Source organism: Ruditapes philippinarum, unplaced genomic scaffold (assembly GCF_026571515.1).
Source record: "Ruditapes philippinarum isolate M1 unplaced genomic scaffold, ASM2657151v2 ctg6443_1_1_1_1, whole genome shotgun sequence".
NCBI lineage: Eukaryota > Metazoa > Mollusca > Bivalvia > Venerida > Veneridae > Ruditapes > Ruditapes philippinarum.
In genome coordinates this window covers 20,912-39,408 of record NW_026863992.1, presented here as the reverse complement: position 1 = coordinate 39,408, position 18,497 = coordinate 20,912, and the positions used below count along the sequence as shown (strand labels likewise).

General features: G+C 32.8%; 1 protein-coding gene across 1 annotated transcript in view; it reads left to right on the top strand.

Annotated features, from left to right (window-relative positions):
- Nucleotides 1-4,413: 4,413 nt before the first annotated feature.
- LOC132724032 (uncharacterized) overlaps nucleotides 4,414-18,497 on the top strand; it is a 32,376-nt gene continuing 18,292 nt past the window's right edge. The window contains exons 1-4 of the mRNA XM_060708842.1: nucleotides 4,414-4,418; nucleotides 4,902-5,005; nucleotides 5,544-5,660; nucleotides 6,740-6,910. Of these exons, the coding sequence (XP_060564825.1) occupies nucleotides 4,414-4,418; nucleotides 4,902-5,005; nucleotides 5,544-5,660; nucleotides 6,740-6,910 (397 nt within the window). The remainder of the gene's footprint in view (nucleotides 4,419-4,901; nucleotides 5,006-5,543; nucleotides 5,661-6,739; nucleotides 6,911-18,497) is intronic.

Here is an 18,497-nt window from a genome sequence, read left to right as displayed (position 1 = left end):
AGACGATTTAAAGTTGATTCGACATCGCTTGTCTTGAAAAAAAGTTTTATTTCAGATGAGTGGCTAGATTCGGTGTTCTGATGGAATGTCATGGCTTTTCTTCCTCGGGAGACACGCTTGGGAACATTTGTCTTTCTTTCTCAAAAAGGCCTTTTTTAACATTTGGTTGAAATTTTTCTGAGAGTTCATCATTATTTTTACATACATCGATATTTCGAATCTCGAATTACCACGTCAATAACTTCCGTCAAAATAAAAGATAGCCTCACCAGAAGTGATAATTTTTATTTTAACTGTAAGCATTTCATGTAATAGATAAAGTTTCCAGCATATTCCTTTGCGCTTTTTCATCAGGTTTGCAACGAAAACAGGGTTATAGTAATGCCGAAGTTGGCTTTCGTCAACTTTGGTTTCCGCTCAATATCGTAAAAGTGTTTTTTTTTCTGTGAACTTTATTTCTGCGGCACATTCTTTGGACTAAACGTGATTTAAATTCTGCGAATCGTCTTATCAAAGTCTAAGTCACATTACCACTATCTATTATATTTGCATGTACACGTTCGCGTTTCTTTATCGTCGTCAGGGCAAAACTGTAAAGTAATTACAAGCAATAATATTGTTTGCTTGCAGGGAAATATAATGCGCAACAATAGAAAGGTACCCAAGTGTCGTGTGAAAAATATACCCCGGTTGTATATTTAATTTGATAAAATTGATATAGGTTTACCGTAAATCAGATGACAATTAAAGTATATAACGAGTATTTAGCAGTATAAGAGTTGGGATGGCTTGAAATATCTTTATTCTTAAATTAGCATCATTAACAATAAGTACATCTTTAGAAACGCAGATAACATACTTACGTATCGCTAACCTTTATAATCTGTTAGTCGTTATTACTTAAGACGAAACATGTCATAATGTAGGATACATATCGTTGCAGGTAAGAGAAACATTCTGCTGTTTTTATTTCTGCGGTTCCGAAACTGACCACAGAAAACGCAGAAATAAAGTAACCGCAGAAAAAAACACTTATACGGTAACTTGAGTTTGCTTTGGCCTATTGACAGCAAACTCGGATTGTAGGTATCTTATATCAAGAGGCAGCTTTGGATTGCTATCCAGTTGTCTGTGATTTAAGTCAAGGCCACTGTTATTAAAAAACGAAATCCAGTTTCCGCTGAATAACTTTAGTTTGCTTAAGCCTATTGAAACCAAACTTGGTGTATGGGTAGCTTATATCATGTTGCAGCTTGTGCATGCTATCCAGATGTCTGTGATTAAGGTTCAGGTCACTTTTGCTAAAAATGTGTTTTGCGCAATATCTTTAGTTTGTTTAGGCCTTCATGACACGCAAACTTGGTATCTGGTAGCTTTATATCAAGAGGCAGCTTGGGAATGCAACCTAGATATCCGTGACTAAGGTCAAATGGTTAATGTTTGCTAAAAATAGAAATTCAGTTTCGCTCAATATATTTTGAGTTGTTAGGAGCCTATTGACACCAAACATGGTGTATCCGGGGTAGCTTATATCAAAAGGCAGCTAGGGTTTGCTAACAATGTGTCTCTGACCAAGGTTAATGTCACTGTTTCTAAAAATAGAAATAAGCTTTGCGCTTAATAACTTAAGTTTACTAACGTCTGTTGACACCAAACTTGGTGTATGGGTAGCTTATATCAAGAGGCAGCTTGGGACTGCCACCCAGATGTGTTTGATCAACGTCAAGGTAACTGTTGCTAAAATTATAGATTAAGTTCTCGCTCAATATTATCAGTCTGCTGCGACCACACAACTAAGTATGTGTGTAGCTTGTATCAAGACACTTCTTTGGCGGCGGGCGTCAACTGTTGCTTAAAATAGATATAAGGTCTCCGCATAATAACTTGAGTTTGCTGAGACCTATTGACACCAAATATAGTATGCGTGTAACTAATATAAAAGGCAACTTGGGATTGCTAGCAAGGTTTTTATGAAAAGGGTCAAGGTCACTGTTCCTTAACAACGGAAATATGTTTCCACGTAATAACTTCCATTAGCTGTGACCTATTGACACCAAACTTGCTGTGTCGGCAGCTTATATTAAGATGCAGCTTGGGATTTCTACTTAGGTATATGAGAGCAAAGAAAAGGTACTTGTTTACAATATATTTTACAGCTTCTTCTCAATAATTTCCGTACACTTTGACCTTTGATACCTAACTTGGCATGTGTGTAGCTTACGTGAAAATACCGCTTGGCATTGATGCTCAGGTATCTGTTTTATTTTTATATTAAACTAGAGAAACCAATTTTCTGTGTTGGTGCAAAAACAGCATCATTTTTTCTTCACTGCCATATTTTATTCCTAATTCCTGTCAAATCGATACTTCGTGGTTCAAAACCTGCTTTTCGTCGCATTGTGGCGCTTCTTGTTAATTTCATAAGCTAATGTACTTGACAGTTATTTCGTAATTTTGCTTTCAGATTTTTTTATATTTTCAGATAATGTTATATTTAGTTCCCTTCAACAACCCACATTTTGAAACTATTTGTTTTCAATAGGCTAGTTCACCTTGGCGATAAATCTTCCATATAACGTCAATTGTAGTTGCCTGAATATACCCTCTGATAGTTGACGAAGTCACACTGTGTTGTAACCCTATTTGGCAGCAAATAAATCTTATAGAGCCTAGAGAAATGCGTTTGTTTGAAACAACAACTATATAATACAATAATTTGTATGAAGATAAAAGAGCTAAAAAATACTTTAATAAACATTTTCAAAACTCAAATATTAGCACGTTTAACACATTGGCAAAATTGGATTAACACTTGCTTTTCTATCACAATATATTGACAATTTTAGCCATTTTCTAAGTATTATATTTTATTGTTTGATATATAAAGAAAAAGTGACAAACATTGTTCACCTTATTTTTTTAAAACATTCATCTTCTGAATATTCTGTATGTTAAACAAAATAACTGTTTCAATCCAATTTTTGGGTTTTAAATTAAAAAGAAAAAATAAAATGGGAAAATAAATCCCCTTTTTAAAAAATAAATTTTTTAATGAAAAAAAAATGCCCCAGAAAAAAATAATGAACTGATTACGAAGTTTACTTGTCCATGGTTATTCACAATTTAAATTGAAACACTATCTCCTCCTTTACGAGTTGGATAATTATCCGTAGGTGACCCTTTTCCAAGAAATTTTGTGTAAATGGTGCATTTGCCTGATGCCAAGAAAACGAAAATGAAAAAAGTTAGAGCTTAAAAAATGTTTTTAATTCTTTAAATAATAATCTTCTCCAAAACACAGCAATTTAATATAGCTCTTTTAGAAACTACTAAGAAAACGTCGTCTTAACCGACCTTCAAAACTGTTGCCCCCAAGTTTGAAATTGGCGCGTTCTTTACTTATATCCTCTACAACCACAGAAGCTAGATAAATGTATATTATGCATCAAACATAATCAGTTTGAGCTCAACCAAATATGTACCTATTCAAGCTAAAGGTTACAATTGGTCAAAACACACCCGGGTGTAATTGTTATAACTTAATGTTTATTTTTTTAAAGTTTTTCTCAACCCTGAACCTGCAAAGATATTTTGCATGAAACATAGGATTGACTGCCACAACAGTTACTCAAAATATAGGATTTTTGTAAAATTGACCCCCTTCCAGCGTCATGGGTTTTCCTGAAAAAATAAATAAAGTGTTTTACAAATATCCGCTCTGATCCCGCTAAAGGTAGAGCTTTGATATTTAGCATGAACCAATTTCTGTAGACCTTTACAAAGTGTGCTCACTCCATAGCGGTTTTGTAACATTTGACTCTGCGTCAGGAGATTCATTTGTTATCCATAAACATTGACTATATCATGTAGTGAAAACATGATAATCTTCACCTCTAAACCCAATAATAGTAGTAACAATTGTCATTTCAAATTCAGTACCAACAATTGCTTTTTTAAAACCAGTTTTCATACATTACATGTATTTAGAGCCGAAAAAGTCAGGTGAGGGATATTTGGGTAATCATGAATCGGTAATTGATTTTCATGAATTTGTGTTTAAAGATCACAATCTCACGATTATTGGCAAACAAATGATGCAATCTAATTTGCCTGAACGACTAATTCGCGAGGCATATTTCACCTGTGAACATAGCAAAGAGTGGATATCTACATTAGCTAAATGTGATAACGTCATAGATTGTCTCGATGCTTCAGACGAAGTCAATTGTTCTCAAGATAAAATTGGTATTTGGTCTTTTGAATTTACACATTTCCATAAAATTTCCCATTTACATTCTGAATTTTTCAAAAGAATAGGTTTAGCACGGAGGGATGTAGTCTAATACTGGTGTAACTTTCCAGGAACGATGGTAAGGATACTACCCGCCTATATGACTGAGATACTGTTGGGAAATGGCGTAAAATGAAACAAACAAACAAACGAATAGTTTGTTTATGCGATGTTACTTTTACGCACAGACTTGAAATTAATGAATATGTTTTAAAACAAATAATTGGTAGATCGGTGCTTTGTAGTTTAGCTGTAATGTTGAATGCTATCTATTAAACAGAGTTAATGATTAAATTTCTTTAAAAAACTTCATTTATAAATATAATTGTTTAAATTTGTTTACTTTAAAAGGAAATTTTCCCCTTTCCCGAATTTAAAAACTGACCCTTTGGGATTTTTTTTCCCTTTTTTTAAAACTACCCCTGTTTTGTTTAAAAAATATAAAAAAAAAATTTTGAAATAAAAAAAATGTCCGCTATTCAAAAAAAACATGACTGCTATCAAAAAGGAAAGAAAATGTTTAAAGGGAACAATTATTTTTTCTGCCCTATGAAAACATTTTTTTACCATTACTATATTAAACAATTAAAACTAAAAATATCTTTTTTAGAAGTGAAAAACAAGAATTCTCTTGTGATGGCGGGCATTGTATTAAATTAAGTCACGTGTGCGATTTTATATCAGACTGTGTGGATGGTACAGATGAAAAATGTGGTAAATAGTAAAATTAGAATTCAGAAAAATAATATTTTAATATATTTTTTTTGACTTGACGTCCGATCTTAAAGACTTTCATTTTACTTTTTTTAAATTCTAACAAGCCTTTAACAAATTTCTAGAGACACGGAAAATGGGTTAATATATACGTATGGATATAATGTACATTGTTAAGGTAATTGATATAATTGTTTTAAATACAAATGCTATATGATGAACATCATGATAACTTACGTTATAAAAATGAACAAAGTGCCGATAAGTGCTATCAATAATAATGTAATTTTGGATACGTCGAAAACTTACATTTCCTACACGGGTACGTCAATAATGATAATTTTATGAAACAAAATTTTGAAAGCATAAACTTTTCAAGAAAAACGTTGTGAAATGTTATTTCATGTAAAGGTTAAAAACCAAAATTTATTTTTGTAACTTACTTTCGAGTACATGTCAAATTCAGAATTCCAAACTTTATTTGATTTTTTCATGTTTTACTTTTACTGCATATTGATCGTTTTATAAACATTTGTAGAATACCAAAACTGTGATGAAAATGAATTTCCTTGTGATAATAAACAGTGCATTCCATCAGAAAAACACTGTAATGCTATACCTGACTGTTTTGATAATAGCGACGAAGAAAACTGTGGTTGGTATACGATATTATATAACTATACTAATTAACTTAAAGATTTATTATACTCATCTTTGAATAGAATCTTTTTTATTGCAGAGATTTATTGAAATCTCTAAAATTCCTACATAAGCTGTCTTTTTAAAATAAAAGAATGTATCATTTGTGTTTGGAATCTGCATTTGTTATTACGAATAAAGCTAGTTCTTTGATAATAAACAAAGCCAGATTTTAAATGACACTATATTGTTCTAGTGTGTCCACTTACAGTGTGTAGGACTAACACCGTAAAATATCTTCTTTGTGTGAAGTCAAAACAGGTTTTGTTTTATTATCGCGCCAAAGTAACCAATATTTCCAATTATCAATTTGAGCATAGTATTTTCATTGAAATACGATGTTAAATTTATAATGTATACCAACATCAATAACAAATGACAGCGGATAATTAAAAACAAATTACCTGACTTTATTGAAATTAATCAGATTAAAAAAATTCAAAATTATTTTGTGAAGAAATATCGCATGTAACATCATGTTCAGGATGTGGAAAGAGAAAAATGGAAAAAGATAACACCAGCACAATATAAGATAAATTCAATTTTTTTAAATATTTACAAAACCATTATTCTAATTGATCACTCCTGTAAATCATACGTATGTTACACTGTTTGTACTAGTTTGTAAATAAAACAAGGTAATGGTTGTTTAAATTTATATGATCCGTTCTTGTGGTGGAAGAGTTCAGGTGCCCGTCATTGCATTATTTTTGACACGAACGGGCACCTGAGTAGGACCACCGACGTTCCGTGAGCTAGCTGGAAAGCTAACTCACATGAAATAATCCAAAATCCTTGTCGGCATAATTCGAACCCATAGAGGTACGGGGCAAAAAACAGTTGTTGCAAATGAAAATATGAAGAAGCAGTAATCATAATGTTATAGTTACTAAAAGTTTGTTCATAGTCAAAATGCATTGAAATTCTTCATTTAAATAATGTTTTATATTATACGTTACGGAATACGATTATTACAAACATGTGAATATTTTATCAAATCAAGATTCATAAACACATGTTATCTTACCATTAAAGAGTCTTGCACGGATTCGTTTTTGTGTTCTGGTGATAACAAATGTATTCCTCTTCGTCGGATGTGTGATCAATACTCTGACTGTGCGGACAACAGTGATGAACGTTGCGATTTCAACATTCCCACATCTGCTGATTTTAGCGATGAATATCTTTCTCTGCCACATTGGAAAGGTGAGCAAAATTCCTATGTTAATTAATTGCATTCTAAAAATTTTGAGTTCTTTTCAGAAACTGTTTAAAGCAAAGATGACAATAGCATGAGTGAACTTTACGAGCAAAACTCATCTTTTCAAATGTAATTTTGATAACTTAACTTCTTTTTATTCCTTTCTCTACAAACATGTCAATTCTGTCAATGTATTCAATTCATATCTTTTAGATGAATGTTTTGATCAAACATAACCACTTTTAAATGAAAATTTGATTTGATTTTTTTTCCTGTAAATAATATTTCGCAATTAATCTTTAGAAAAACATAAACACTGACCCATGCCGGGCGCGAAATGTAACAGTATTATGAACAATGGAGACTGTCAATGACTCAAACTCATACTGATGATCTAAGGACTGAACAAACTGGATATTACATATTTTTCTCCAAAAGTCTTACAAAATGTTATATCGTAATTGTAGATTTGTCAATATTTTTAGTTTAATAGTTTTAATTTTTAGTCCAGAATAAAAACAAAACTAAATGATACCATGCACATACATAGGCTTAACACTTGTAACGCTTTTTCCAATTTCTTGCTTTGATGTTTAATATCCTCATTTACATTTACTTTGAATGGTAAAACAATGTTATCTCATCTCTGTATACAAATAAGGACCTACATAATTGTCTAATGTCATGTGATAGGGTAGTTTACCGGGACAAAAAAAAATCACGGAACCAGGTTTAAATCAGCATGGGTCTCTATAAAGGGACACTGCCTTGTATGAATTTCAACAAAGAGCAACGATGTAAGTGTTCTTGCACTACATTGTCATAAAACGCTTCCATTGAAATTAATTATCTACTTAAGAAACTAGAAAATATATCATTCTGGAAAAAGAACGACATCTTAATCATTTTTTTTAAGTTTCTTTAATAGCAACTTTTATATATTGTTGATAAGGCATGAAAGTCGACCAACCAGTAACATATTTGACCAAAAGAAAAAGCACAGGTGTAAACTCGCTATATTTCACCATCATGTATATTTATGTATAATTTTTTTTTCATTATTATTAAAATGAAAATAAAAGCAACTACTTTGTCTATTTTCCGGCAGAAGGCATAAAACCACATTTTGACCACACAACACGTAGAAATTTTAAGAGAGTTTGCAAACCGCATATGAAATTATACATGCAAACTTTTGACTTTTTAAAGTATGCTTCCTGTTTTTTTTTAAATAAAAAAAGAAATAACTAAAACTGAGACTTTATGCCTCAGATTCCTTGCAAAATTTTCAGTAATTGTCCCTTCGACAATGACTTAAGCACTACTAGTGTTAGTCTGATCGTAATGGAATTTTCTTGACGTTGCGTTTCCCTTTTAACGCGGGAAATCGTGAAATAATCATTTTTTATTCGGCCCTTATCAAGATATGAATTACACAGATATGTTATTGTGTTTCACCATTCCTTTTCTGCAATCTCGTCATTGCGTATTCCTTACTAGCTCTTTGTCGCTTAATTTTGTTCTTTCGAAACATGTCAGTTCAATTTATTTTCATTTCTATCTAATTAAAAAGATAGTATGATTGTTGCCATTAATTAATGAGCGGTTTCATATTTCTAACATTTCCTGTTTAGTCTATTTCATTCCAATGTTTTTCCTTGCGTTCACATAGGAGACTATAAAGTAATTTTAGTGAAAAACGTTCTGATTAATATTATTTCTACCCACACACTAAAAATGTCAATACATATATACAGAAACCAATGGTCCAAATCTATAAAAAAAGAAATGTGGAATGACACATATGCCCCCTTTCTAAGCCCCTGAGACCTAGACCTTTGAACTAGTGACCCAAAATCAATAGAGGTCATCTAAAAGTTATGACCAATCAGTATAAGAAATATGAAGACTTTGTGATAGATAGTTTTCAAGATAATTAGCGGAAACCATACTTACATTCAAAGCTACTGTGACTTTAACCTTTGACATAGTGACCCAAAAATCAATAGGGGTCATCTACTATCTATGGCCAATTTACCATGTGAAATATAACGACTTTGTGATGAATATTTTTTTAAGATAATCAGCGGAAACCATGTGGTCTACTGACGAACAGACCGACAGACAGACCGACAAATCAACATTCACAAAACAATATACCCCCTTTTCTTCGAAGGGGGCATTAAAACTGCTGGGATGTTTTTAGCATAAATCTCTACTTATATTGTTCAAATGGTTTTGCTGGACAGAAGGTTTAAAATTTAATTTGTGAATAAATTCTTTAAAAATCTTTTCTCTGAGAGTGCAAGGCTAAGAGCTTAGATACATGTATATCGTATGTAGCATAATGTAATGAAATTGTACAAAAGAAAAAAATACTAATCATATCTCTGGCATTGAAATTTGCCCGGCTCCAGGTGTCATTGATTTTCGTAATATGTATAAAGTAAAAACTTTAAATTCATCTTATCTGAATTGAAAAAGGGGCTAGAGGTTAGAAACTTGGCATGAAACATTGCGTTGTGAACCACTACCACGATTGTTCAAATTTAACCCCTGGGTCAAAATTGACCACTTCCCGAGGGTAATTGTAAATCATTATTTACATATTATAGTAAAACGTTTCAAGTCCCCTTCTCTAAGTGCTAAGCATAGACATTAGATATTTTTGCTAGGCATAGACGGTAGATTTTTTGTGTGTGCAACATTCTCGAAATAAAACTCTACAAAAATTGTTGAACTTTTAGCCCTATGGTCAAATGTGTCTTGGCGGTCAAAGATTTTCCTTAAATATATATTGTAATTGCTTAAAAATCATGTTCTTTGAATTGTCAAAGGCTAGAGGTTAGATATTTTGCATGAAACGTTGTGTTATAGGTCGCTATCATATTATTCAAATTATAGTCCTAGAGTAAAAATGCCCGTACAGCTAGTCATTGATTATTTCTATGAACATTTAGTTAAAGCTTAAAAGGTCTTCTTCTCTAAAAGTACTAGGCGTCGTTTTGTTGCGTTATTTCTCTTGCTCGAGAAAATCTACTTTTATCATGACCGATGTCTGGGCTTCAGGTCGTCGGATGTTTTTCCAGAACTGACTGGAATGTATTATAAATACCAGTGATGCCGCTCTGTATTAACGTCAGAAGTCATGAGGCTTTATTTGGTGCTTTGCGCCGATAGTAATAAAGATTATTTATCAATTGTTTTATTAAGCACTCTACATAGCGTTTGCTCTTGCATCATATCATTGTAATAATTGTGGATGTAATATCCTGTAGAATTTCATGTTAGCAAATACTTTGCGTTGTAAATGGGGTTATTGCAAGTTTAATCTCCTTTGGTAAGACAAACATTGACAAAATCTTGTCGAACACCGGTATAAATATGTTTGTTGGAATAATTTTAATTTTTCCTACTATCGGATATCTTTAACATACGTCTATTGCAACAAGTAAATAGTCCCAATTTACGAACGGATCACAAATGTCAGCCAAGGTATAAAAAGCTATTCACTCATATTCAAATTAAAGCGCGGTCTTGGTTTATTTAAATTTGACTGACATGTTTAACACTGTGATCGTTTATGTATTTCGGAACTGTAATTATGCACTTTGATATAAATATTTCTCTTGGTTTGCGCCAGAAATTGTTTATCTTGTTTGTTTATTTATCAAGGCGTATGTTTTATGTCCTTACAGGCATAAACGACCATTCCTACATTTGAAAAGAACCTTACGACATGTGTTTAATAATCCTATTCGTACGCATTGTATGCCTTAGTAATTGTAACTGGCAATTCTATGGATTGCTCATCTTTCTAATATTTTTCAAACTGAAAATTTTTATTTCGTTGTGAAGCAATCAATTCTTATATGATTTCAAATTATACGCATAATTTACTTAAGAATGACGCAATTTATTTTGTAAGCTTTAGTCCTGAATAACAAAAAACAAGTAAATAAAAACATGCACGCAAATCAGCTTAACACTACGTGACCCATTTTGAATTTCTGTTTTGTTCAAAATATCTTTTTTTTATTTGTTTAATGGAAATACAATGTTTTTTTTATATACAAATAATGTACTATACAATTGTCTGTTAACTGGGACAAAAACATGGAACCAGACTATAATAAACACGGGTCTCCATCTATAGGGGCACTGTTTTGCATTGAACATAGCGCATCAGTGCATTGTTATAAAATTTTACCCATTTATTTACTATAGGATCTAGAAAAAATGTTCATTTTTAATCTTTTTTTTTAAGTTTCTTAATTAGCCGTTTTAATATTTTAATCGGGATTTTGAATGACCTCCGTCTTAAAAAAAATAAGTTGGCACAAGTGATCACTATTATAAAACGATGTACAGAGCGCAAAAATGGGGTTGCTACCCTATAGGTCAAGGTCACATTTAAAGTTCAAATGTTAAACATCTCGTGTCGGCTCCTCCATAACTTTAAAACTGCAAAAAAGTTGACAAAAGTAAGCACCATTATGTGACGATGTGAAGAGCGTAATGATGTGGTTGCTACCCCTAAGGTCACGGTCACACTTTAAGGTCAAGTGTTTAAAGTCTATATTTCGTGTCAACTTCATAACATTTAAACCGCTGATTTTATCTTTTAAATTTTTGTTTGTTTGTTTTGGGTTTTACGTCACATCGACACAGTATAGGTCATATCGCGACGTTCAAGCTTTACTGGTGGAGGAAGACCTCAGGTGCCCTTCCGTGCATTATTTCAGGCACGAACGTTATCTTTTAAATAGCTTGAAAGTAAGAACCATTATGAGACGACGATGTGCAAAGCGCAATTATAATTAGGTTATTTTTCACAAGCTTAATATCACATGTAAAGGTCAAGTGTTAAAAGTCTTCATTTTCTGTCCGCTTTATAACTGTTAAACCGCTGAATAAAATTATTAAAATACCTTGGCATAAGTGAGAACCATAATGAGACGATGAGCAGGGTGCAATACTGTAACCAAACGAATATTCGCGACCAATTAATATTCGCTTTATTCGCGGATGGCCACGAAGCGAAAATATTTGATTGCGCGAATAAATCTGCAAGATTTCGCGAATAAATTGGAGAGGAATTTTAATTTTAGATGTTGTTCATGCAAAGCTACTTGACCGGATATATTCGAATTTTTCTGCCACTTGTTAGGGAGTAATGAATTGTTATGAATATTGCCATAAGGCAATAAAACACAAACTTAGTAAACCACTACTATTGTATAAATATCAAAAGATATCAAAATATCAATATAGCAATCAAAATAAACGTCCACATTTAAATACAGTTTATGAAATACTAGTAGGCCTTTTGCCAATCACGTTCCGTATAGGGTACTTTACGGAGCATGTGTCAGTTTAAGTTTCTTCATATTAACATTTCTATACTAATTATATGCATACAAAGTACTTGCACTTATTTTAAAAGTCCAGCTTCTCAAGTCCAGTGACCTCGACCTGTTTGGACCCTATAAAATAAATGTTTGAATAAATCGTTTGACAAAGTGGGGAAACCATCGAGCATCACAAAAGGCTATTGTTTTTTGTTTGTTTTTTTTGATCCTATAATGTAATTGTTTGAGTGAAATGGTAAGAAACCTATCAAGCATCACAAAAGAATATTGGGTGTACATAATCACAAACAGTGAAATATAAGATGGTTTCATACTAGTATCGATTTTTACCCGTCAAACTTAACAGCCTGTATAGCTCAGTTGGTTAGATTGCGGACTCATATATCATTTTCGGCGAGGGTTCGATCCCTTGTTCGAGAAGGTATTTTTAAGACACCAATAATGACCTCAATTATTGAAGATATATAGTCGGCTAATTGATTTTCCGGCCCGATCGGACTTTCCAATCCGCGAATATTTTTTTCGGAAATCAAACGCGAACATTTGTATTCGCGAATATAAATTGGGTTACAGTAAGTATGCTGCTACACCCAAGGTCAAAGACACACTTTAAGGTTAAGTGCACAAACGTCTACTTTTCTTTTTCGCTCCATAAATTTTAGACCGCTGAAAAAAAATGAAAAAATCATGCACACGTGAGAACAATTATGGAATTATGTGCTGAGCGCATTAATACGATTACTACACCTTAGGTGAAGATCACACTTAAACGAAGTGTTAAAATATCTACATTTCGTTCAGCAAACGGCTGCAATGTTTCAAAGCTCGGAAAAAAGGCAGAAAAATTCACCTTTATGATATCATGTTACTCCCCTCAAGGTCAAGGTCTCAGTTAAAGGTTCAGTGATAAAACATCTATTTTTCATGTCCCCTCTTAAATTTATAAACAATTCAAAAAAAATTAAATGCATCCCTTTCTGTAAAGCGGACAGGGAATTATAGGAATGACCTCCGTCTGTCAGTCCTTCTGTACGACGTTCCATCAGTCTGAAACATTTACGTGTCCTCTGCATAACTCTGAAGCAGCTGATTTTTTCTTTAAATGACTTGGCACAACAAATGATCACCATTATGCGACAATGTGCAGAGTGCATTAATTTGGTTGCTACTCTAAAAGTCAAGGTAGCACTAAAAGGTCAAATGTTCAAAAGTCTACATTTCGTGTCAAAAAATATTTGAAATATCTTGGCGATCACCAGTTTGAGACGATGTGCAGAGCGCAGTAACTCTGATCACCATTATTTCACGATGTTAAGAACCCAACATACAGGTTGGTACCCCAAAAGGTCAAGGTTTAATGTCTTTCATAATTTTCTAATTTTATGGAAGATTTGAAATAACTAAGCACAAATACTTACTACCATGAGTTAATGTGCTTAATATATGCATGGCATTTCATCAAGCCATGGTTGGTTAAAGATATAGAAATAAACATTCATTTGCGCTCCGGAAGGGAATTAAGCTGTCCTTCAGTCTGCCTTGTCTTGATAAGGTATTGAAGGGATCAAAATCATGACGAAATTTAACCAAAACAAAAAGCACACGTATTACCTCGCTTTACTTCATCAATAGATAAAGCATGTATATTTATTGATATTATAGCATAAAATCGGCTATTTTTCCCTATTTTGCCCATGTTATAACGGGACCTAAATCATGTGTTAACATAGTCACGCGCTCTTGTTATAGCCTGGTTTTACCTATGCGCAATACATACAGGGCCAAGTAAACAAACAAAAAATGACGATTTGGCCTGTTTGCCAAAGCGTTATATTTAAATTATTGATTCGAGGGCCTCCATCGCATAACGACGAGCAGCATTCAAGTAACTCTGCCGGAAATACGGGATATAGACATCGCGGCTAATCTTGGTTGTCGCCCTTTCTAGGAAACTGACAGTTGTCAATGTAAACAAATAAATGTCATTCTGTTTAACCCTCAAATTGACTTACAAAACAAGATAACACAAAATGAATATGAGAAAATGTTGTTTTATTGATGTTTATATTGATGTTATTTATATTTCTTTGAGAGAATAATGTTTTGTGTCTGATATTCTTCAATAAACTTATGAGCTTAAAATAAAAACGATTCTGATGTCCTACCGTCAATCTGAAATCATTCTGAATTTCTGCGGTTTCTGATTTGTTGGGAGGATAAATGGTTTTTTGTTAATTTTCTGGTAATAATATTCTCCGGATAGCTGGTATTATATTTCGAAGGTTCAGGCCTCTTGATTTCCCGCTAGTTGGGCCCGAAATAAAACGCATACGTAGAACATGTCGAATGGATACATACCGTCCAAGCGTTTGTGTTTTGTATTAAATATACATCTTGAATATTTTTTTTTTAAATAATAGCGTCAACGCACGTTTATTTCGTGTTATAAAGTCTGCTAGTCCCTAGGTACTGTTGGAGCCCTCGCCCTACCGGGCTCTGGCAACAACCGTTCCTCAGCACACTGCAGACGTTATAACACGAAAATGTACATAGACAGAACATGTGCTATACATAGGAGTTCGGCGTATCACAACTGACAGAAACACACTTCTTGGGTTGGTTAATAGTTGAAATGAAGTAAAATATTTTCATCAGTTTTAACTAAGGAGAAAACATACCCGAAAAGAAAATAATATTCAAAATATAATTTATTTTTTCAGCCATTGAACTCAGTTTTGACATTCAACCAATAGGAAAGGAATCGCAAAGAATAATTGTTTCAGATATGTTTACACATGTGATGATTGACTTTCATAAGAAGGGTTATTCTTGTTTTTTTCGGGTAAGTTGAAGTTGGCATGAGCTATCAATCTTCATGTTATCCCGGATCTGTGGTTTTGAAAAAGAACACTTGCATAAGTGATATGACTTTCAACAGGACGAAACAATTCAATTTTGCAGGAAGACATTAATGATTTGATTACTGTTAAGGTCTGATCCTCGTCTATGCACTCGAAACTGTATATATCGTTTGCTTACACTAATACCAAATGTCAACGTTATAGAAAAATAGTATCAGACAATGCGTCAGAATTAAAATCAGCATCTGAGTCTCTAATCACACTCCCGAATTAAATAATATCGTATTTGACATAAGGACATATGTCTAACTGCAAACAATCAAAATATATATACAAAGACTTGATTATTATTTGACTAGCTTGGATTGTAATTTGTTTGTCTAATATAACATCATTCTCCACCGTTTCTGCAACATTTATTGGAGATGTTATCAATTGGAAGTTGTTCTTTAACTTTGTTTCTTCAAGTTCTGACCACCGTTTATTCGCATCTGATAGATTTTATCTATTGTAATATATCTTTATTACTCATATAAGTACGCAAATATTTGTTAATAAGAGCCAATAAGGTTGATATCTCTGTTATTAGTTTGTTTTATGGTTATGTTGATATAATTTAACCAAACTATATTTTAAAAGCGAACTCGATTTTCTCAGGTGACCTATGCTATCCGTTTTTTGTCGGCGTCGTTGCGCTGGTTATGCTGTTACATTTTCATTCCTTCGGCTTCTGGCCACTGTCTTGAAACTTTGGCAAAAGCATTTGGATAAGGCTGAACAAATTGTTGATTCAAGAGTCTTGTCCTGTGGCTCTGCGTTTGACGCTTAGTATAAAAATATGCAGTTCTTTTTTAAATTTTCAATCAATGTTTGATTGGTTGTATAATCTTGAGTCTTCTAGACATTCATCCTCGGGCAGACGGTCCCTTGTGCTAGGGCGGGGCCCTCTTGAATATACAGTGAAAGTACATTATTTCTTTAAAAGTGAATAAAAAATCGCCTTCTCTGCTCCGTGTTATTTTAGGAAACACAGTAAATGCATATTTAATTATGAGATAGGGTGATTTTACCAAAATTGTGACTTCCACGGCCCCAGGTTTTCGAGGTTCTGAAGTCTGTTGTTGTTGAATTTTTTGTTTGTTTGTTTATTGTTGTTTGTTTGTTTGCTGGGAAACCTAATGATTCTGTAGTAAAAATACATAAAATTTTCTCCTCTGCTTCTGAATATGAGCAATTAGTTGTATGAGGAAGAGTTCCTTTTTCAAAACTGTGACATCTATGGCTCCCGGTGTCTAAGTTCAGGTCAAAGGATCGGGCTAGCTAGGGTGTATATTGTAAAAATATTTAAAGAAAATGTGTTCTTTTATAACTACGTAACAATGGGACAGTTAAGCTGTTTGCATATTTATATCCCACAAACAAAACTAAGGGTGCTATATAGGAATCAACTTGTTGGTGGGTCCATTCGTCGGTAGATCGATCTCCTTTATTGTTTTCGGACGATAATTAAATTTGGAATGTGACATTGTTATCAACCGTCTGTATAGCAACCTTGTGTAGAAACCCGGTTTGTATTGTTTTTGGTTCCCCTGAGTATAAGGTCAAGGTCAGTGTTACTCAAAAATAGAAAAATGGTTTTCCGGGTCAATGACTATAGTTAGGAATTAGATATTGTAACCAAATTAAGTATTTAGTAATCTTTTATCTAGATATACGTTGGTATTGTATTTTGTTCCGAGGGATCAAGATCAAGGTTACCATTTCTGAGGTAAAACAACTGGTTGCCGGAAATAGCTAGATTCAAAAATGAGATTTTTTAATCAAACTTGGTATTAATTAAGTTCAAATCAAGGCCTGAGTTTGGTTTTGCCTTTGGACAATTGTGCGGTGTAGGTCAAGATCGCCGTTTCTGAAAGAAAAAATGGTTTCCGGGCTATAGCTAGGATTTAAGCATGGAAATCTTGTAATCAAAACTTGGCATTTAGCACCTAGGTTGGTATTTGCATTTGAATCCTTCTGGGGCAAGGTCAAGATGACTGTAGCTGCGAATAAGGGAAATAGTTTCTGGAACAATAACTGATATAAGGAATGTTATATTGTAATCATAACTTTGTATTTGCAGCGTAATAAAGGCTGGCTTGGTATTGCAATTTAAGACAAGAGTTATAGTTATGAATGGAGATAATTGTAATTACTCGGTAGCACAGGGCTTTATGAAGACCCGTGTTTTTATCTATGTTTCTTTTTTGGACCGCCTTTTTGGTGTAGGTCACCGTTATTAAATCTAGTAAATAGTTTCTCTCTCTCTGAACAGTAACTACAGTTTTTAAGATGAGTAATTGCAAACAAACTTGGTAAAAAAAAGCATTTTATATGAAGAAATCCGGCTTGATTTGCTTTTGTTACCAAGGGTATTCAAATATCGCGCTACCTTAAATAGAAAAAAAATGTTTTTTTTGAAGGATAAGAATAGTTAAGAATGCATTTTGTTCCACAGTTGTTACTTTATGAATTTGGTTGTGTTAAATTTTGTTAAACACTTAAATTTTCTAAAGCAATTTGGAATACATGACTTTTGTTTTAGGTTTGGCCCTAGGAATAGGAAATCGTTGCACAATTATTAAATCAATATTTATAGACATGTTTGGATTAATATTATGTTAGTGTTTTGATTTTTTTAGTATTTTAGTTATTTACATAAAGACAACATTGCTCAGCTTTTTGTATAAATCAGGTGACCTTGACAATGATTTCTTTGTTCAATAGTCACGTTTGTGTTCTTTTATCTCTCGAAGCATTTGGTTTTCACTTTATTGGCTTTATGATTCAATATGTGTATATAGTGATGTTTTATGAGCAGATGCATTATATGTGGCGTGGTATATGTTTTATAAGCGATAACACTTGTTTTAAGAATGGCTATTGATGTTGTTTTTATATATATATATATTTGATTCTCTCTTTTTTTCTCCAACAACTATTTATAAGATGTAATAAAACTTCGGTTTGTGCATTGCGTACTTATTCTTAGACTAATGAATGCCAATTCCTATCACACTGAATTGATGAAAAAAAAAAAAAACATGTAAGAAATAGTTGAAATGATGAATTAAAGTTATGTTTGTTTCAGGAGAAAAACGTATTGTCAACTTAAAAGTTCCGTAAACGCAGCTGTTTGTTGACAATTTTAATGATAACTTTGCATATCCGTTTTTGTAATGCACAGAAAAAAAATCGGGTAGTGTTAAATGAATTTTCCCAAAAAAATTTGTATTAATATTACATCCAAGATTGGTTTTTATAATATGTATCATCTCTTTAGTTGACAGTATCTACATTTTTGGTCAAGAAGCAGAAAA